General features: G+C 42.8%; 1 protein-coding gene across 1 annotated transcript in view; it reads right to left on the bottom strand.

Moving 5' to 3' along the window:
• The window catches only part of UQCC1 (ubiquinol-cytochrome c reductase complex assembly factor 1), a 47,190-nt gene that overhangs the window by 22,159 nt on the left and 2,471 nt on the right, over positions 1-22,560 (bottom strand). The window contains exons 2-7 of the mRNA XM_054644454.2: positions 20,806-20,910; positions 19,380-19,484; positions 14,571-14,678; positions 12,213-12,285; positions 6,709-6,766; positions 768-876 (exon numbers count right to left, since the gene is read on the bottom strand). Coding sequence (XP_054500429.1) covers positions 768-876; positions 6,709-6,766; positions 12,213-12,285; positions 14,571-14,678; positions 19,380-19,484; positions 20,806-20,910 — 558 coding nt within the window. The remainder of the gene's footprint in view (positions 1-767; positions 877-6,708; positions 6,767-12,212; positions 12,286-14,570; positions 14,679-19,379; positions 19,485-20,805; positions 20,911-22,560) is intronic.

Raw genomic sequence — 22,560 nt, 5'->3', positions numbered from 1 at the left:
AGGCTTAACAAATAAGGAATTAATTATTGCTATATGAAAACTGTCACTTCTCTAACACTGAATCACTGAACAGTTCTCTTCCTTTTTGACAACACAGTTGTTGCCAGCCCTGTTCTCCCACAGAAGTGCCCTGAACACAGGCAGCCTCACCTGCATCAGGTCTGCTATCACCTACTTCCACTGCCTCTGCAATGCCTTCTCTTCAGGCAAACACCAACACAGGACTGGAGAAACACTTTTCTTTTTTTTGTGATAAAGATTAGGTATAGTGAAAATCCAAAATTAAAGATACACTAAGGACTAGGTATAGTCATGTGCAGGAACTTGACAAAAACCCCTTGTTGATTAACTTCCCTTTTACCACTTTAGATACTTAGAACACTCAGAGCTCTTCTGGAATTACTGAAGTTGTTGCTATAGATTTGGCACCAGTCACATTCCTCCCTACCACAGCTGCTTATTCTTATCCCCTTTCTGTTGTAGCAGCATCCATTCCTGCAATCACATGGCAAATCATGTAGGAAATGAATCAATTTCAGACAAATCAATACCTTTATCCAGGCCACAATGCACTTTCAGAAACAAGGACAGTGGCTCAATACAGCAGCTGAGGGAATGAATGGTCAGGAGTGAGGGCTGCAGGTACCAGCTTAAGCTAGAAAAGGAATCAACCAGGTGGATTCTCGGGCATTTTTCTAAGATATTTAAATCCAAAAGAGCATTGAAATATGAAATCATGAGGATTAACACCAGCAGAGAGGACTTACCCCCATCACCTTCCCACGCTGTTCCACGTCCTCCCACATGCAGTGCACGATGTAGCGGCACATGTACTTCCCCGTGCGGCCCTCCTGCTTCAGCCGCACCAGGCACATCCTGCAAGAGCACACACCACTCAGCTCCTGGGCTTTTTGTAAAAGGGAGAGAGTAAATTAAATACATTCCAGCTCATTGAAGATTTTTCTTACAGTGTATGTTTGTGATCAGGAGGAAAATACTACCGGGTTTTAATTTTTTTTTTTAATAAACCACTACAAACATTTCCATTCTGGACTCAGGAGCTGCATCTGATGGATTTTGGCCAATCCAGCTATGGAAGAGTGACAGTGGACTCTATTCTTACTGACAGTACTGTAATCTAGTTAAACACTACTGCAACCTAAATTCCTCAGCCTTAAGAACACCTCACCCTCTGGAGCAGGAACACATGGCTTGTCTAATCCCAGGCTCCGAGCCAGCTGTAGCTCAGTTGGTCACTCAAGTGCTGTAAGAGCCCAACTAGCCAAGCTGGGAAAGCTTAAGCAAGTTACAGACTTCAACCAATCCACATTAGCAATGTCCTAAATTACTTCAACTACAGGAGTATTAGGATACATGTCCAGCCACCTGGCAAAACCTCCACATGCAAGACCAGCTCAGAGGTTTGTAAGTGCACTGTGAGATCTTAATGAGAACATCAAGTTGAGCTGTTTTACTTTGTTTTTAAGCACTAAAGGCACTTAAAACTTCATTGCTGCTGTTCTGTCTACAAAATAAAAGAATAATTTTATTTTGCTTCTTACAAAACATCTGTAAAGAGCACAAACTGAAGCCCAGGCTGATTCCTTAGTGGGCTGGGACCAGTCCTGTCACCTGTCCCATCTTCTCTACCTCATTCAGCAACTCCTGTGCTCAAAGACAGAAGTGCCTGTCCAGGACTGACTGAGTGACTGCAGATGAGGTGATGCTCAAACACTGGAGCTCAGAGAATCCACTGCTTTTCACAGGCATGCTAGGAAGGAAACTGCTCCCTGTAAAACCAAGAGAGCAGAGCTGCAGGAAGCCACTGTGGAGCTGGTGCACACTAACAATGGTGAATGTGCCACAAGAGCTAATAGGAAAATATGATTATTTATTGTTAATAGATTCATTTCTTTAGTGAATATAAGATCTGCAGGCATTAAAAGTATTTGGTGACCCATGAATGCCAGCTCCACAGGGAAAATCACAAACACCTGAAGTGTGCTGAGATGACCTGTAAAGGGACAGATGTCCATCTTTATGATGGGTTCTATCTTGTGTACAGATTAGTAAAGGAAACATTTTTTAACCTGTTAAAGAAGTAAAACTTACTGCCAGAGACAGGCAAAGACAAAATCTGAAGGCAGCAAAACCCACAGCAGTCCTATATTCTTCTTGCTAGTCAGAATCACTGTCCCACCACACAAATGCAATTAAGATGGTACCAAAACCAAACCCTCATTTTCTCACAGAAGGATGGCAAAGCTTTCTGTTCAAACAGTGGTCAGAGAGCAGCTGTCATAGAACAGCTGCCCAGGTATGAGACCTTCTACAAAACAAATGCACAAAGAGCTTAAAACTTTCAGTTTACTTCTACCAGTTTCAAAACCTTTGTTCCTCTGGTGCATTTACGTAATTGAACTGTACAAAGAAGTGAATTACTGAATTGAAAATTCTTACTCACTCTTAGCAAGTCAAAGAGAAAAAGCCTCAGTTAAAAAGACTAATTTTGTGTTAAGAAAAGCATTTTTATACTTCTCTTGCTGAACGGCTGAACTCAGGGGTGAAAACTCAGGGGCAAGAAAGGCTCCCCCTGAGCATAAATAGTGTTTCCTATCCTGTGTGCCTTGGGTGGTGGAGAAGCAGGAGGAGAAAGCAGTGCAGAGACCAACAACTGGTCAATGATGAGCAGCACTGGACTGGTGTGCAGGGGAAAACCTGCTACTCATGGAGCCTAAAAGGGAGCTCTTGTGTTTGGATGCACAGTGCTAACACAGAGCTGTTCTGCAGCACCATGAGTGAGATCATGGAATTTTGCAGCTTATTTGCAAGTTTGGTAGTTTGTTACTACACCTGCTGTCTGAGGTGACACAGACTTTTAAAACCTGTAAACCTCTTAACCAGATCACCATGGCCTGAAACATTTCATCATTTCACTGCACAATCTGTTCTGTAATTTAGTCAAATACTGACTCATCTCCATCAAACCCTGAAAGGAAAATTACTCCAAACTATCTTTAGAAAGCTGTCTACCTCACATTAGTTGTGTTGGATAATTTTTGCTGTATTTAAGTTATGCAGAGAGATTATCTTAGAAGAAAATCTTAGAATCTTAGAAGAAAGGATAGTGGAAAAGGATCAGGAGCATCTGTAACTCAACCCACATCAGCTGAGATGTAGTTTCTCACAACAGCCTCAGCCAGCTTCTGTCAGTGTTCCCCGAGTGCCAGACTGGCCTAAACACCAGAAGTGGTGGTTGACACCCCCTGATCACTGCTGTGAGGTGCCCTGTGCCAGGCCCCAAGGTGTGATGAGCCATTAAGGGTAAAGCCCACTTGAACCTTGCTGTACCTGGCCACTCATTCCTGCTTCCTCACTTGCTCCAGAGCAACTATTTCTGCAGCTATGCTAGAGTTGCTCAAAGAAATTACTCTGGCTTAACACTACAAATATCAACAGCATTTTTGGAAGGCTTTACTCTGTTTAACCCACTCATGAACAGCTGCCAGCTTGGGGGATAGCAGGAAACTCCTGGACTGACTTTTCCATCAGCTCTGTTGTGACACTGCACTTCAGGGAATGATGATTATCAGCAGAATTCTGAACAGGACCTAATTAGGTTTGCATGTTCTCCTGTGCTCCAGCCTGGCCAGCTCCCCACCACTGCTGGATCCAGCAGACAGAGCCCAGCCTGGCTCTGCAGCCTCCTCTCCCCTGGGGCCTTTGCTTAGGCTGCTGTGGCCCAGTCCCTCACGTTATGGCAGGAGCAACTAAATGCTGGAGACATTCCAAATAAACTTATTCTTAAAATCTCTCTATCTGACTACCCTGATGCAATTAAGACACAAAACATAGAGTTTATTCCCTTTCTTCTGAAGCACCACATTTCAAAATGCCACTGTGTCCTCAAGCATCTCTGTGCAAATCAGAGAAATCTTTTCTGGCAGGAGCTGTTTTCTACATATACTTGGTGGTTTTCATTCCCCTCTGGTCTTCCTGAGGCTGATCAAAACTTTCCTAAGTGCAGATTTCCTTAAGAAAAACAATGCTCAGATAAATTTTTGCAACAGGTCTCTGAGTCTTTCAAAACAGGAGTTGTAGCACCACTCAATTTGATCCTAAATACTGCAGAGATGTCACCATCTTGGTGTGGTGAAAATGTGAAGGGAGCTCTAGGTATCTACATGACAAGTACTGAACCAAGACATTCCTCAGCAGTCACCCAAGTAATTTCTTTGGCAGTTTGGTAACAGCTCTGGATTCAGCCAATGCTCCATTTACATGCATGGGAAAATGCAAACCCAGCAGAAGAAATAAAGAGCTTTTCTAAAGGTCTGGACTTCTAAATATAAACCAAGAGTCCCTCTGACATCAGAGGTGTAAAGTAACAGAAAGGGCCTATGAAAACATGACATTCAGGAAAGAATAACCATGGGTTGGTTTTCCAAGTAATATTGATGGGTTGACTTTTTAAAGCATGATTTTAGCACTGCATTGGAAAGCACTGGAGTGTTTCTAAAGGAACATTATCTTATAAAGAAGCTTGCAACAGCAGAGGCTAAACATGAGAGCCTGAATTCCTCTCTTTTTGAGTGGGGTCAGTAGGAACATTCTGTTCACAGACACAGAAGTAGGAGCCCGAGATTCAAAGAGAACCCACCAGAATGTGTAACACAACAACGTGCCCTGACAAGCACTTTAAGTCTGTAAAAGCTGGGATACAAAAGCATGGAAAAATTGACCAGAACATGCTGGGCAATGGCAACAGTAAGAAAAGGAGACAAAGTTTACCAAACTAGGGAAAATTATCAACTTCTCTGGCTCCAGAAGACACTCTAAATCAGTTGAAAATAGGCTGCTGAAATAAGAAGGAAGAAGTATCTAAGAAAGTTGTGCAGACTGCTCTGCTAGGGGCAGCAGGAGCAGATGGTGATCAGAATCTCCTGGCAGGCTGCTGTCCACCAGATCAGGAGGATTTCTAGCCCCTGAGGCAAATGGTCCAGCAGGAAAGAGGAGAACTGGAGCCTTCACACAGGGGTAGGATGTCCTTGACCTTGTCAAAGCTAGCAGAAGCACTTCTGCTCCCACTTTACTGAGGTCAAAGTGCCTGAAGAAAGAGATCCCAGAGAACAGCAATAAACCTGCCTGGGAAAGCAAAGTATGGCATGGCAGGATGCTGGTCACTGATCTCATCACAGGTAAAGCATTTCCCAATGAGCCAGGCAGTGAGCAGGCCTGTCACAGGCTTCTCTGTGTCCTGGAATATCAAACCAGATCTCTGACTTGTGGTCCAGAATGACAGTGCTGCCAGGTACACAGAGGAACCAGGCTCATAAACCCTAGAAAAATTAACTTCTAGTGCTAACCTCCACACCTGAATTTTCACTGCTGCCACAGTGAGGCAGAGGGATTTGGCTCTTTCCTGCTTCTGCAGGATATTGCTGTCAAACTGTCCACCATATCTCACATGTAAGAGTATTTCAATTCTCAGCAAATCTCCCCATAACATCAGCTCAAAGTGCAGCAACTCTTGGCCACCTTCAAAAGAAGCCAATGTAGCTTTGATCTTAGAAACTTATGCCTATCCTATACCAGTTTCATCTCTGTCATAGTTCTCTAGCTGATTTTTATAATTAATCTTGAATTTGATGCTGTGTATTAATCACAGGAGACATTGTCCCATCAAGGAGAAAGCAAGATGAAAAAAGTGTGTTCTCTGCAGATTCATCTAAACTCTCTTTGGTTTTCCCAGATACTGACAAGCAGTCTGGTTTTTAACACTTATTGCACTAGTTTTCAAAATACCTATATGAATTATTAGCTTATCAATTCATTTTTTTCCCACAGGGAACAGTAGGAAAAACTGCAGATTTCAAGGGTCATCCTTACTTTGTTCCACTGATTTCATTAATTGATTATTATTTCAATGGTTCTGCTCATTTATTCACTCTTTAGTGTAATGAGCTGCCCCATCTTTCACTATATTGAGGAGTCAGGAAATTAAAAGGAGAGAAGGGAAAAAGGAGGAGGCAAGGAAACAAGGGGCCTTAAGAGCAGCTATTTCAGTACAAACTTCCTTTCAGCCTTTGGACAGCCGAACCCAAGTCTGTGGACTTCAGTTCCCTGAAAGATCTGGCACTTAAAAAATTACTGTACTCCCTTGTGCATCCTCTGACCTTTATAAGCATGTAATGCTAGATGAAAACCTGATTTTTTTGGCTACTATTTTCACAAACGAAAAAGGGAAAAAACTTCACCTTTAAGGTGTTAAATATTTTCACATGCAGCCAAGCTGGCATTCACCACCCTGCACGTACCTTTCAGAAGTGAAAGAATAAATGCCAGTGCTATAATTTGTTAAATGCTTCTCATCACCACAAATTCTCCCAATTTAAATGACTTTTACATAAATTTAAACCTTTCCTAAAACACCCAAGTAGGATTTTTCCACATAGCCTGATCAAGGCTTTTAGAAAACTCATGGCAAAGATCATTCCACTAGTGAGGGATTTTGAGATGTAAGAGATGTCAGCTTCTCTATAGGACCTACTGTTCTTCAGCAGAAAACAGCTTAAATTCAGTCATCAGTAAAATGAACATAACCTCTATTATCGACCATGGATAGAAGGCTGTACTTTTTCTCACATTAAGTCGTATATAACTCCATTTCCTGAAAATAATTGTATTACTATTTTGTCTTTCACTTACCAGACATGAAGCTGGGCTACTAGAAACCATGAATTCAAAGTATCAGGCATTTGGCATCCTTGATGGAAGGGAAAAAAAAAACACAAAACCAAAACAAAACATTAAAATGAATTGAATCCCATTTTGTGCTTAACAGAAATTCACTGTACCAAAATGTAAAAGCACTTTAGTAATTTATTTTCAGCAATAACAGTACATACATACTGGAAGCAGACATCATTTACTGTCATGCTTGTGCTTAAACTCTAGAACATACAGCCACAGGATGCTGTGGATCCTGATAGATTTCAGGTGTTTAGAACCCACTTGGATAACTTTTACAGAGGAGGAAAATTCCACAATGGAGAATGAGACAAACATGTGGCTTCTAGCCTGGAGAGTCTCAAAGCAGCAGTGACTAACACAGAGGAATCAATGGATGCTTTGCTCCATTCTTACACTCTTCCTTCCCATGTGCTGCTGTCTCCTGCCAGGGACAGAATTCTGTGTTACCTGAGTCTCTGCTCCCACTCCACTGGTTGGATTCACTCCATGGCTGCACAGCCCACAGCACTCTGAGTGCTCCAGCCAGGCTACATTAGGATTAAACCCATCAACCAACCACAGAAACAATCTGTTTCCAGATTCAGCTCTACTCCCACAGCCACTGTTTTCCCAGAGATGGCTTGTCCATATGTGTGTTCACAGGATGGATTTTCATGTGCTGTTAGGATGTGAGGCTGGAGATTTAGGCCACGTGGAACAAAAACCATATTCCTCTTCCTCATGCTTGAAAAAAAATGAACCTGTGGGTTCTGTGCATGCCAAATCCTTTAGCTCCTGTCAATCTCAAACCTTCCTCCCAGGCACACTTCTGCATCTGTTTCCTGGAGAAGGTTTTAAGGCAAGTCCTTAAGGAGAAGGATCTGAGGCAGTCACCTTGGCCTACCCAGCACTTGGTGTTCTCTTCTGAGCTGTTCAAACCTAGCTGGAAGAAGGCCAGAGAGCCTTCAGAAAGTGACTCTACAATCAGATATGCCCTAGGGAAGTCAACCTCATCTTTTCTGTGCTAAATAGATTCCTTCCTGGCTTCTATACTTCTCTGCTGTCAAGTATTACAAAAGAGATTCACCCAGATCATGAAGCAATGCTTTCACAGCCTCTTTCTTTTTATATGCCAGCTCTGATCAGAAGAACCAAACAGATCACCACTATTCCTCCCTCCCCAGAGAGATGACTCCACCAGGCCTAGGAGGTGCCAAGGTTCAGCACCACTGCCCATCCATCACCTCTAAGACAGTACAAAGACACTAACAGTGCATGTTTGGAGATTAAACACAGGTCTCCCTCACCCTTCTACCCTTCTGGCTCACTCATTCCTATTAGAAATAATTCCTGTGCCTAGAAATGACTACTTTGACCTAAAGCCACGCCAAGGCATCTCTAACTAGGGCAGCAGCACACAATGCCTGCATTAACCAAACCATCTCAGGAAAGGAAGGTTCCACAGGCAAGAGGCAAACACTCAGTTCAGACAGAGGTTTCTCCAGTAGGAGTTCCCATGGATCAGTCCCCCACCACAGAAATCACTCTGCAGTGGAAAGCAAAGCTCACACCTCCACTCCTGGAAACACGGAAAGTTTTTAAAGACCTATTCAGTACCCAGGAGGCAAGAATTTTTTCTTTAACTTTCCAAGAGTTGCAATTCTATTTTTATAAATCATCTTTAACTTCTATATTTGGACTGTCTGCATGGTAAATTTAAAGGAAGGGTGGCTCCTTTAAGCAAAAGCAAGAAATTTTTCATGATGGATCATCTTTGCCACTACAACAGCTTCAGGAAGGACACAATGGGATAACATCCACACATCCTACAAAAGAATAGGTGTGCTGTGGCAGTGTTCCCCTGAGTGTTGCAGGCAGCAGTAGGAGCCTGGAAGGCACTGAGTGGTGCCTGTTATGGGAGACATTAGAATTAAGAGTCCTGTATCCTCCAGCCTTTTTTGAGCTGCACTGAGCCCCACTAGGAGCCATCCAAAAGCCTCATTTGGTGGGACAAGCTCTCTACTGTTGCAGCTGCCTGACTCTAGAGAATTAACAGCATTAATAGTTCAAGTTCAATTCAAGGTAACCCTACAGTGCATATTCAGCAGCCAAACTCCAGTTCAGCTCTGAGTATTACCTGCCTGATGCTCAAAGTTCTTTTGACCTTTCAAGTCTGAGGTCAGGCATGAAATTCTCTCCTCACAGGCTGCCTCCTCTGTTGCATGGGAACTACCCAAGCTCTGTGCCAAACCTGGCACCAGCAACTTTGCTATTCCCTCTGCTGCTTCTCTCTTCTCCTTTAAACAAGAAACAGCTGACATCCTAAAATAGCTCCACTTTCCCCATAAGCAGCACAGTGCAGACATTTGGGATATGGGCTCTAAAGTAGAGTTCCCAAAGTTTTGTCCATGAGTGATCCAATATTGAGAGACAAAGGCATGGCAAGCACAATAAAATTAACTGCAGTTTTATACTCAAGAATCTCAATTAAAACACCTTCTTTATATCCTGCAGTGGCCTCATAACTTGCATAGCCACAGTCTGTATTTTGGGAACTGCTGCTCCAAGACATATACAGAGATAGGCAGTTCACAGGGCTCTCATACTGTGCCACAAAAAGTCTCAGAAATTCCACTGGGCATCAGCAGGAATGCAGTGAGATAGAAGAGAGCCCATAAGACATGAAATGGACACTGTCCTAGCCCTCCACTACACCATCCACTCTTTACACTGTCACCTCTGTAAGACAGCGACCCTGCAAACTCCCCACAGCAATCCAAGTTCCAGAAGGTCACAGTGCAAAATTGTTCCTTATTCCACAACAGAACCACACCACAAAAGCACATCCAGAACACAGAGAAGGGCTCTGTGCAGAACTGGTTCTGCTCACTCAGGTTAACGAGCCCACGAGTGGTTTCACACATGAATGGCTGCAGGTTTCCCAGGTCAGCTCAGCAGGTTAACAGGGCTCACACACGGCCAGGAAGGAGCTAACAAGCTCTCCAGAGAGCAAAGCTGACCCTGAGCACTTCACCTGATATCAACACCCTCCAGCTAGAGCCAGAGGGGCAGCAGAGCACAAACACAGCCCAGGTGAGCACATGGCTCAGACAGCACCATCGTGCCCTGGGGCTCCCGTGGGCATTGGGAGAGGAGCGGCACCCACGGAGCACAGGCTGGGGCACTGCTCTGGTGCAGCACAGCACAGGGCACAGGTACTTGCCTCTCCTCCTACCAGGCCCCCAGGCTGCTCCTTCAGGAGTGAGCAATGGGCTTAAGCAATGTCCATCTTTAGCTGCTAGAGGAAAAAAACCAGCTCCCGACTGACACAGTTTGATGCAGACATGGTAAACCAAGTGAAAGTTTGGTATCCTGCTCCATGCCATGTTCCCCTCTCAATTATGCACTCCCTAGCACCTGCTTTGTGCCACAGCTGCTCTCCACCAGACCCTTCCATGTGCCACTTTAGCTCACCAACACAGCAAACCAGGATGTCAGTAAACTGGGCTGTTTTCCTTCAGTGACCTGGACATTCCCCAAGGACATAGCTGTGCAGTCCAGAACAGGGCACAGGAAGATGGAGATGTGAGACTTTCCCCTTTGGCTGCTACTTCAACTCAGCTGCCCATGGAACCACAGCCTAAAGCTTCTCCATGGCAAAATCCTGTTAAAAGCTTCCCACTCATCCCACACTGCTTGTTTTAGGGGAGCTACTTTTTAACATGGATCACAAGCCTGTTAAATTTTTGAGCTAATCCCCCAAAACAGTTTAACTTCTATGTGACAGAAGTAAAAGAAACTTCTTTTACCTGTTGTGATATGAAAACAATGATTTCTCTTTCAGAACTTGTAGTTCTTCTTGGAACTACAAGCACTGACCCCCCACACCACAGGTGATCCTATACCACCAACAGGTGCATCATGCACTCCATCAATCTCAGAAAACTACCTCGTTCCTTAGACAACAACTGTCTCAAATCCATGCAAACATACCCTACTCTTTAAATACATGTTTTCTTTTTAAAACAGTAAGACAACATCAAAAGCACAACTGAAGCTATTTTACTCTGTACTGAACCTGAAAAATCTGTGCCAGAATTTTTTCCACAGACAAGTTTAGAAATGCCTTTAAATTTTAAGCTAGGGCAACGTTTATAGATCGTTGTACAATTAAACAGGGATAGTGAAACATCAGTTAAAGACAGCAAAGCCCTTGTCTGAGAGGTAAATACCACAAACAGAGCAGACCCTATCTGAGCAAGCCTGGGAGGGCACTCAGCTGGGAGAGGGTGTGCACAGGCAAAATGAGGTTCCCAAGTTTTGATCACTTGAAATGAATCCTACTGCTCACAGAGTTCTCTCACTCCTGCAACCACTGAAACCACATCAGAGGTTTGGAAAATCTTCTGAAAAACACTTGAAAATTTTGCAGTAGCAACACCATGTAACAAACCACCCTCACTATGCTCTGCACTGGATGAAGGTGTCTCTTCAGCATGAGGCAGCAGCCCCAGCCTGTGCTGTAAGGAAGCATCTGGCAGCTCAGGAATCCATGCCAGATCAGCTAATGGGTTTACTACCAGCTAAATCACACTGACACGAGAAATAATTCACCTAAGAAAAAAATACTATTGCAGCTTACATAAGTCTCAAAGTACATCTTCCCTCTTCACCAGCCAGGTTTGAAACTATTCAAAGCTGCAACAGATTTTTTAGCTGATAGTTAAAAACCACTGTGTACAACATCAAAAAAATGATCCCAATCCAAGCCACTAATATACCTACATACTTATAGGAAGGACTTGTTCTATGTATGCTCTAGTTTATATACATATATATACACACACTATATAGACTATATAGACTGTTCTAGTCATACTCTCTACCCAGTCAAGAGATGTGTCCTGATTTAATGTTGTCAGGGTCAGTAAAAAATGTAGAAAGTCTCTTAAGTTGTACCCAAACCTCCCCCAGCCATAATAGTGACAGGTGATCCTTGTGACCTAACTGACCTTGTATCATTACTAAGTTGTGCATTAGTGGATGGGGGTGATTCCCTTATCTGCATCCCAGTTGTACTGGGGATGGCACAGGGTAGGACACAGAAACCATCTGACCACCATAAAAAGGGAAGGGATATTTGGATTCTTAGTTTATCCCACCCCTGGTAATAAAAAATGGGAATATCCCTTGAAGTCCAGGCTATTCCAAGTTGTTCCCATCCCACTCCTGTTCCTGTTCCCCACTGCAGCAAGGAAAATGTAACAATGCCAGACTCCAGGGTCTGCCCTTGTACCCCTGTCACTCCAGAGCTCAGGGGAATGCTGCAGTACAGTCCCCTTCCAGCTGACTGTGCCCTGGTAAGGTCTGACAAATCTTTTTGTTGTTGCATTTCTCATCACAAATAGATCCAGTGAGATGACTGCAGTGTGTGTTCCCTTCCCAGGGCAGCAGGCACACGCCCTCAGTGCAGCACTTACTGTTGAAGAACTCCTCGAAGTCGGTTTTCTCCACGCAGCATGCGTACATGCGCAGCGCCGCCACCTTCAGCTTCTGAACAAAGGGAAGAGACAACACTTGAAGCACTCATCACCAGCTGGGGAACGCTGCTGGCTTTGTCCCTGAACACTGTGAACACTGGTGAACACTGTCCCTTTGTCCCACACTGCCATTTTCTGAAAACACTTCTTTTGAGAATCACCATCGCTCGAGATTTTCAGGAGCACATTAAACTATTAGATCTGCCGGTAATGGCATGAGGATAACTAATTTTGCCTTGAAGGAAAAAAAATTATTAAATGTCTTCCTGAATATCCTTCCAAATCTAGTGTGCTAAAATACTTGATATAATTACAGAAAATATAAATCAAATGGTTTTCCTTACAGAGCCTCTGAAGATCCCAATTCACAACTCCTGGTTTCCTCCAATAACTTTAAGTGATGTATACCACTAAGAGTGTTTTGTGTAATTTATGTTTTAAATATTAAAGAAGTTGCATACCAGACATGTCCTAAAAATAGCTTTTTTTTTTTCCTAGAAAAGTGACACTTGACTGATTATAAGAGTGAGAAAGGAATCCCAAATGATGAACAACATGAGGTATTCCTGCGTGCTTTGGCACTTCTCATTTTGTTCCCAGCCTGCCACTGCACCCAAAACACCTCCAGTGCATCATCCAGAACACAGACACATGTGCTGAAGCTTCAAAGAGCACAATAATTAATAGCAAAAATCTTAAAGAGAAATGGCATTGGGTTTGAATTGCTCTGGTCTGTTTTTTTTGTTTTTTCTAGTGACATATACCAGTGATCATCTCAGTGCTCACCATACTGTAGGGATGAGCACCCTGCCTGCTAAATGGCAGTTCAAATCACCAAAGTAATCCTTTGTGTCTCCTTCAACCAAAAGGAAAATAAAGAAGTTGCAACTGATTGCTGAGGAAACACAGGAGCTCATTTTTTTTCTTATTCAGTAATCTCAGGCTTCTGTCAAAAATCAAACATACATCTAAACTTCTTGAAGTAAAATGATTTGCATTGCTTACAGGAGTTCTGAAGGTTTCCCTTTTAAAGGAAACACTGCCTGGCCTGTGAGCAGAGATCTCCCTGGTGAGAGTCACTGCCCCAGAGCAGGCATTACAAGACATTAAAAACATATTGTAAAAAACAGTCCCCACAATCCAGCCTTTAAATAATGCAGGTAACAAAGGAGAAACTGATGAAATTTAATCATGGAAGTTTTAGGGTGTAGAAGTGTGGGGGAAGGGAGAATAAAACAGAAAAAAGCAAGAAAAATATTAAGAAACTTCCCAAAGATCTCCTAGAGAGCACGGGCAAGGCCAAAAATGAACTCAGGTCTCTTGGGCCCTAACCACAAAATAACTCTCTCCCAACTCAGGATCCCCAGCCAAAAGCAGGCAGTAAAGAGCAGCAATTAAGGAGAACTCTGAAATCAACACTTAGAGCTAACAAGAATCTTTATTACAACAATATGTACACAAGCACATGGGAGAGAAACTACAGCCTCAAGAGGTTTAGCATCACCTGATTAAAGCAACTGATTTTAACCAAAATAACTAAGCCTGTTACAAGTCATTTATCTTTGCTTTACACTTTCTGAGGAGCAGCATGCAATCAGCAACAGTTTCAGATCAGTCTCTGGAGAGGTGCACTCTGCCTTGCAGCTATTCAAAGCACCTTAAGACTTCCATTATTTTTAATCTTTTTATTCAAATAACTGGTTTTCATTTCAACACAATTGAGCTCAGTCCTTCTTTCAAGATGCCTTCTCCTCTCATTCTTTTGTACTCTTCCTTAGTTCTGAGAAAAACAACTATGAATTTAATCTTTTTTCTTCCACATAAGGAACCAAAAGCATCTCCCACAGAGCTGCTCTCACTTAGTCAATGTTAACAACTGCTTTATGAAAGGGCATTTAAAAAGAAAAGGAGAAAGAGCAGGACCTGTTAGTGACTCTGCCCCAGTCAGCTACCACTGAACAGTGATTTGAGCAGCAACCACACCATATCTCACCACTGCCTGCTCAGCAGACCCTCCTGGTAAGGCTCTTACTCTGTTCTATCTTCTCAGATAGCTGAAGAAATTCAAGAAGGATTTAGACTCTACCCAATACAGCATTGTTGCATATGTGAATGATGGCAATACATAATGGAGGTTCAAGACCTGGATTATTAATTCCTTATATTGGAAAACAGAAATTTACACTAAAACTTATCTATTAAGTACTGCTCCTATCATAAGAAAAAAATGTGGAGTGTTTTTGGTCTGCTTTTTAGAACTATGAAACAAAAAAAAGAATTATTAAATTACTGCTTTACCCATCTGCTGTACTTGAGTGGTCCTGTGAACCCCAAGGCTTCTATTATCCTTGTAAAAGCACCCACTTTTTCTTCAGATGACAGCAAGGAATCTTTTGCAGAAAGATGCTGTAAAATTGAAATAGCACATATTTCAGTCTCAGCAATTAAATCTGACACATTTTAGTTAGCAAAGTTACAAATTTAACAGAGAATTTTAGGGCTTTATTGCCGCCTTTCTTTGTTCAACAAAATTAAACACTGTTTAGATATCCCCTGAAAATATTTCACTGGTTTTCATATGTGCCATTCCTCTGTTTATGAATACAAACATTGCATAACCACTGTGATAACAATTGAGCTTCCCATTGGAAGCTCACATTCAAATACTTACAGAAACCTGCTTTCCAAAATATGGCTCGTATTCTACACTCTCATATTCATTCTAGGTGTCCTTACTTGGGCTTAAATCTTTTGCAGATAAAATGAGCAAACAAATCACAGAAACAGAGTAAATAAAGCTAACCTTTCACTCTTCCTCTCACAGGCATTCTACAGTAATTATACATTACACAAAACAATCAGCTCTGTTTTAAAACCAATGAAGATACATGAACCCACCATTCTTACCAAAGAGCTCCCCCAGACTCTTACTCCCCTTCCAGTTAATCTACAAAGTACTTGCAGAAAATCCAGATCAGCAAAGTACTTAGTCAGCAATGACTTGCAGTGTCTGCAAACATGAAGATAATTGTTCTTTTCCAGACTCACTACACACCTTAAACACCCCTGAGCTGATGTTGTGGCTTTAGCCCAGTGGACAGGTGGGGATAGGGGAGAGAATTGGGAGGGTAAAAGTGAGAATATTGAAGGGTTGAGATAAGGGCAGTAAAACAAAAGCCAGAGACACAAGCAAAGCCAAAGGAGGAATTCATTCCCCACTTCCCCAGGGCAGGCAGGTGCTAAACCATCCCCAGGGCAGCTGGGCTCCATCAGAGTAACAGCACATCAATGTCCCCACTTCCTCCTTCTTCCCAAGCTTTATATGTGAGAATGATGCTGGATGGTCTGGACTGTCCCTGGGGTCAGCTGGGACCAGCTGTCCCCACTGTGTCCCTGCTGTGTCCCCACAATTCCTTGTGCACCCCCAGCCACTCCACTGGTGGGGAGAGGAGCAGGAAAGGCCTCAGCCTTGTGCCAGCCCTGCCCAGTAACTCAAACATGCCTGGGATATCAGGGCTGTGTCCAGCACAAATCCAAACCACAGCCCATACCAGATACCAGGAAGAAAATTTACTCTCCCCCAGCCCAAAGCAGCACAACTGGTAAGAAAACTTTATGGCATTCTGCCCCAGCAGCAGCCATCAGCCAGCTGTAATCTCCACTGGTACTCCAGCAAATAATTCCCATGAATTAAGTATGCACTATAGACTTTTTGCTATCAACAAATTACTTTTAACCTATCTATTGCACATGAACCTCCTAGGTATGATTTGAGGAAATACACCTGAGAGCCATTATAACCTGTGAGAGTAATGAGACCAGGATGCCAGCTCCAGCAAGGATCAGGAGCAGACTCTTGGGGATGACACAAAAGCAGAGAAATACAGCACACACACCCCCAGCCTTCTGGGATGTACCTGCCCAGCTTCTGACAGACATTCCTGCACAAGAAAATGTCAGCTCCAACTGGCTACACCTTCAGTATCCCAGTGGCATTTGAAACTATTTAACCTCAGTAACACAAAGTTGTGGTATGTTGGGTTTCACAGTTTAATCATGTTTAAAAAAATCCCTCGTGCCTTTTTAAAATCCAACCTTGTAATTTGGACTAGATGACCTTTAAAAGTCCCTTCCAACCCAAAGTATTCTATGATCCTTGGATCCTCCCAATTTTCCCATAAGAACCTGCAAACAACCATTTCCTATCCCACTTTTCAGTAACTTTTATAGGCCAGTATCATACATACATTCCTTAGTTTAGAAGGGTCCTAAAACAGGCTATTCTCATATTGAAAGCTTTTCCCCTTTCTGATCATTCTCTATAGACTTCCTAGCACTAATATAGTAGTGTTTGAAATGGCATGAATGGTGAGTAAATACACATTAAGATACAGATTAAAATACAGATCCATACTCTGCACAAGTTGCTATCATTAATTAAAAACTAACTGTAAAGGTGACAAAATTATAGCTCTGAGACAGAATCCATCCCTGTGTATATCCACACACAAGCTTGAGCACTTGAGATAAAATACTCTGCACTTGTGCACTGTTCATGGATGGCTGCCAATGCCTTGAATCCTGCCATGCCCAGCGTTCAGGTAAATGGGGAGAAACACACCCAGCACCATTTTAATATCTGTCAAGCTCCCAGGCAGTGTAACACTGCCCAGGAGCTCCTGTGATACTCAGCTCCTCTCAATGCTGGTCATTAACCCTGCTCACCTGGTGCCCTGTTACCAATGTCTGCAGAGGCACATCCCACCCTCTGCCACACGTGATGGACCCAGTGATTCCCCTAACACGTACCTGGGAATTTAAACCAGTTTTTATTTAAACCTCCTCTTCAGGATTATGCAGTGCAATACTCCCTGCTACTCTACAAATGGCTCCTAACCTTCCACCATAACTCCAAAATCCCCCTCCAGCCAGGCAATGGTAGGAACTGCTGAAGGCAGAGCTTGTGTCCAATAACTATTGCCACGCTCACTAAATCAACGTTCATCTCCTCCACAGGAATTCAAATCACACTGAACCTCTAATGAACCCAGGTAAAACTTCACTACATGCCTCTTATCTATAAATGCATATGAAGTCTCCCTCTCTAAGGTTTTTCATTATGCAGAGAAAGTTAAAAACCAAAATTATCTCAATTTGTCTGTTCTTAGCTCATCACTAAAACAAAGGCTAACCAACAAGCAGCTTTCTCTAGGAAATGCCACGTTTCTTGATTCTTTCTTCTGCAAGGCAGCCTGGACTAGCTCAAAAGATGGTGAAGGGATTTAAGCAGAGTGTGCTTGGTTCAACCTGTGGATAGAGGCCTGAAGCTCATCCTGTCAATGCCAGGACTGCAGCCAAATGCAATTAAACAATCCTGTAAGTATCTATAAAATCAGATCTAGGAAACACTGGGCTGAGGAGAGGGTAAACTGTGTGGTGCTTAGTTGCCAGCTGGGCTAAAACCACAACAGAGAGAGAGAGAAAACTTTAAGAATGTATTTTATAACTCACTCAAAACAAGCTCGTGAAGACACTGTGCAACGGACATAAGCCTACCTCAGGCTGCCTTTCCTGCTCAATACCTGAAAGGCAGTGCTTAAAGCAAACAATCATTTTAATTTTGACACCAAACATAAACTGAAACATCTGGAGCTCACCATTAATTCCAAACCACTTTCCCACCAGGACTGCATAGTCAAGTTCACATTTCAAAGATGAGTAAGTACTTCTCTATTCAAAATAATGAAGTTGCAGTCCAAAAACCCACCTCAAACCTACAGTGTTGTAAACTGCTTCCTCTCTGGTCATAAATCCTGCCTGGCTTCTTACACCATGGCTATTTTAACTGAGAAGTTTCCCCATCCATCTTTCAGCCCTTGTACCCCTCCCCTTGCCCTTTCCAATACACCAAAACAAATCTTGAGTCCTGCCTTGAAGATTTTCATGGCACTCCTGGTTTGTTTGAGGTACTGTCCTGTTACCCAGTGCTCTCCCAGAGCTGCTCTGTAAGTGCTGCCTGTGCAGGGCTCAGAGCAGTGCAGGCAGGAGTGGGGATTAGGGGCATGCACCATCTTTGGGAGTCTGGATAACAACTTTAGCTCTGGCCATGATAAATTGTGCAATCCCTTTGTATATGCTTCAAACTCTGTCTGCAAAATGTTTGCTTTATCTTAATAGCTGAAAAATACTGAAAAATTGACTACAAGAAGGAAAAACCCCTAGCTGAGGACTAAATGCAAAGACCAGGCAAGGGGTCTTCACTTGCACACTTCTGGTTTTACTTCATTTTTTCTATCCATGTCAAAATAACCAATTTAAAATCCTTCTTAGTGTGTACCTCTAACTCCACACCAGCAAAAAGCACTATTAGCTAGATAGCAAAGTGGGATTATTGTTTTCATGGAAGTTTTACCCATCAGTCCCTAACTCTTTTTCCTTCTGTCATCTCACTTTTCATGCATGTGTTCCATTTTGCCATTTTCTTCACACTGGATTAACAAGATAGATATCAGGATATTTATTAGTTGAGAGATGAAAACACCCTTAGTTTAAGTAGTGAACTGATATTATGGAGTTGATTCATGCCTCAGAAAACTTCTACTCCAAGACAAAAGACAATGCATGTACAAGACACATAGACCACAGATTAACAAAATAGTACAGATGAACAGTAAATTGTTACACAATAATTAGCTGTTATTAGTAGACTGCATGACAATTTTCAGTGTTTAGAAGACAGCAAAACTGTCACCACACATTATTCCCAAACCAAAGAATAAGGAAACATTTTTTCACCTCTAGTATGTGTGGAAGGAACATCTGCCCCCAACACCCTGACTTAATTTCTTTCCTAACTGGAAGAAAGCCCTCAGCCTTGCCAATGAACCTTCACCCTGATTACCCAACTGTACCTGCCCCTTCCTATGCCAGCCCTTCATTTTCTGGAAAGGAACAGAATTCCTTCCCCAATTACCAGACCCATTGTTCACATTACACTACAACATCTTAGAGAAAGGCTGAATCCTCTCCTATGTGTTTTGCCTCCTGTCTCTGTAGAATCCCTAGCACACGTGTCCTCCAACAATAAAACTTCCCAACTCTTCTCACCTTACTCGTATTGTAAAAGGATCTGTTTTGCTGTGTGATGGCTCCATTGGCTTGAGTCAATCCACCACAGAATTTAGAGAGTTGGAAGGTGCCAGCCTTGTGTCTCTAGTAGAAATGATAAAAGAAAAGAAAAAGAATTAAGAGACCACTGATTTTGCATCAACCACCTGTAGTTTTCTTCCAAATCAATTAATTCTGGCTAATCCTGAAAAGCTCTGCATCACAAATAGCACAAATTTATTATAGCAACTGTTACAAACAAAATGGTTGCCTATCCTTAATGCTCCAGACCACATTTTCCAGTGTTCCATAAATGCACTGATGGAATGGACTGGTAGAACACTGTACTCAAAGACCACAGCCTCTCTGCTTTGGCTCTCACATAACTCCTAATTATGGGGTTTGTCTCTTAATAAAGAATAATTGTTTTTTCTGACTTAGCAGACAAACAGCTATTTTTATCTACAACTTTATAGCTGGTTAAATTGCTTTTGTGGCCAAGACTTGAGAAAACACAAATTGCAGTGTAAATGCTACCACTACAGCCCCTATGACTTCAATCACAGATCTAGTGCACAACAAACTCTCAAGCAGGAGCAAGGATGTGGGCTGCCCAGGAAAGAAGCTGCACACTGAACAGAGCACTCTCAGTCTCCCAGCACACCCAGCTTAGCAGTACCTTATTTATCAATTAACTCAGACAGAGTAAATATGCTGTTCAGAGCAGTCATCCCCAGATGTGTACTGAATGTAGAGTAAGCCCAACTTCATTAATAATTTCACAACTGCTCATTTCCACCTCTAGTCCCAACAACATGTGCTACTGGTGCAAACTGGTGATTTAATAGCAGGGTTAGCATTCTGTGTCTATTCCAATTTTCTACATATTTTTCATTCCTTTATCATTAACTCCTATTACTTGATGCTCTAGTTATTTACTCTGGACAGACACACTCTGGCACTATTCTGGCTGTCCCACAACAGTGAGCCAAACTGCAAAGCTTCCACTGCAACAACACTAAATGTGCTGTGCAAGGTAAATATCCATCAGTACTGGGAAGTCCAAGGTCACTGTACAGTGGAGATGCTCTATAAAATAAAGTGTTCTCTAAAATAAAGTGCTGGAAACAGCATGCAAACATGACTGGCTCGTAATAGCTCGTTTGGAAAAGTAACACCTCCATTTGGACTTCTGCATTTAATCTTCTCATGACAGATCATTTGAATCTATTAAAAGACACACCTGGACATGTAACAAGAGTGGGAGCTCACTCTTGCAGCAGCAGAGAGCTCCAGAGTTGCCTTGGTATTTCCACAATACACAGTGAAGACATCACTTTTGGAAGCCTCTTTATTGAAAAACTCTTTCTTGGTAATTTCAGATCATTCCATTTTTCAGACACTTTAACACGCAGTGATGTCTTACCTGGAAAGCACTGCAGAGCATCCACCTCCAGGGGCCCGGGACTGCGGGGCTCTGCAGCAACCCACAGCACCCTGCTGTCCACTGGGTCACTCCAGCCTGGCAGCTCTGCAACAAGGAGAGGACACACATATGCAGAAATAGTGTAACGGCCCCTCTGCTCTCACAGGTTTTATTCATTCATGCAACAAAAACAACATGGAGCTGTGCCAGGGGGCAGGGGGAAGGGTTTAGGTTGGGTACCAGGGAAAGGCTCTTCCCCAGAGGGTGCTGGCACTGCCCAGGCTGCCCAGGGAATGGGCACGGCCCCGAGGCTGCCAGAGCTGCAGGAGCTGCCAGGGATGCCCAGGGTGGGGCTGTTGGGGTGTCTGGGCAGGGCTGGGCATGGGGACTCAATGATTCTTGTGGGTCCCTTCCAGCTCAGGATATTCCATTATTCCAACAATCCTCAGATTCGACTCCCAACTTGTACTTGACAAGAGTATAAATTTTGATTATGAAAATATTTTGCCTTCCAGTACAAGTATCCAACCCAAGTCTGATGGCAGAAACAGATGAATGGAAGGAAATGGTGGGCTGTCTACATCATAAAACCACACCACAACTTCTCTGTCTATACAATAAATTCAAATGCTTAAGAAGCATTCTTCAATTGACTGAGTAAGCTCTAAAAAGCCCTCATCCAACTCAGCTTTTATGCATCCTTCTCTTACTTTACTCAGGCACAGCTAAGAATTTTTGTATTCCAAAAGTATATTGTCCCCATAAATTTTAGTGAAGATCATTATTTTCTGTCCTGAAAATGTCAGCAATACAAAGAAGAGGTGGAGCTTTTTTTGCCTACACCTTCTTTGCACCTTTCACCTTCTGCAATATTTAAGTTAGTACAATATTTGCCTCCTTCATACATACACTACATCAACACTGGAAATAATGTATGGAGATGCCATTTCCTAATAAAAATAGCTTCATTTTGGTTGGCCACAAAGATGATTAAGAGACTGAAGCATGCAATGTATGAGCAGAGAATTAGTTTTGAGAAACAAAGACTTGAGGGAAATCTTATCAATTTGTATTAACATCTGGTGGGGTGGGCAGTCAGACTGTCCCTGGGGGTGCTCAGTGAAAGGACAACCACAAGAGCAGCAGATCTGCCCAGAGACAAGAGGAACCAACACAAAGCACCCCCAGTTGCTGTCCCCCTCCTGTGACCTGCACTGTCACCGCTGTCCCTCAGGGGTGGCCATGGGCCTCGCAGGCTGTCCCTCAACTCCAGAGCTGCACTTGGAGTCCATCAAGGGAACTGATTTGGGGTTTTAAACACTGCCCAGGGAGAGATGCTGTCCCATGACAAACATGGGCAGTGTCCACTGCTACCACACCTTCCCACTTCTACTGCAGCAAGACTACTCAGGCTTCTGATCTTTGGACCTAACATCATCGTCAGCAAGTGAAATGATGAAAATGACACATTTCTATCCATAAACCATTTCAGCTGAGTCCCACAAAGTACCTCTTGACATAATCTAATGTTCTGACCCAAACAATTTAATAAACACTTCATTGAGAAAGAAGTAACCTTTTTTTTTGTGAACAATTACTACAGGATTCCAAGGATCTGACAGAGCTTTTTTGAGGCTTTTTCTCACTAACATGCCCAGGTTAGAGCTTGAACCTACTGAGGTTTGGAACTGCTGAAAAGCACAAATGCAACAAAACTGGACAGAGACATATGAAAACAAACAAAAAAAAAAAAGC

Source organism: Agelaius phoeniceus, chromosome 17 (assembly GCF_051311805.1).
Source record: "Agelaius phoeniceus isolate bAgePho1 chromosome 17, bAgePho1.hap1, whole genome shotgun sequence".
In the NCBI taxonomy this organism is placed as follows: Eukaryota; Metazoa; Chordata; class Aves; order Passeriformes; family Icteridae; genus Agelaius; species Agelaius phoeniceus.
Note: the sequence above shows the minus strand (reverse complement) of the source record. Positions and strands in the feature narration are given on the sequence as shown.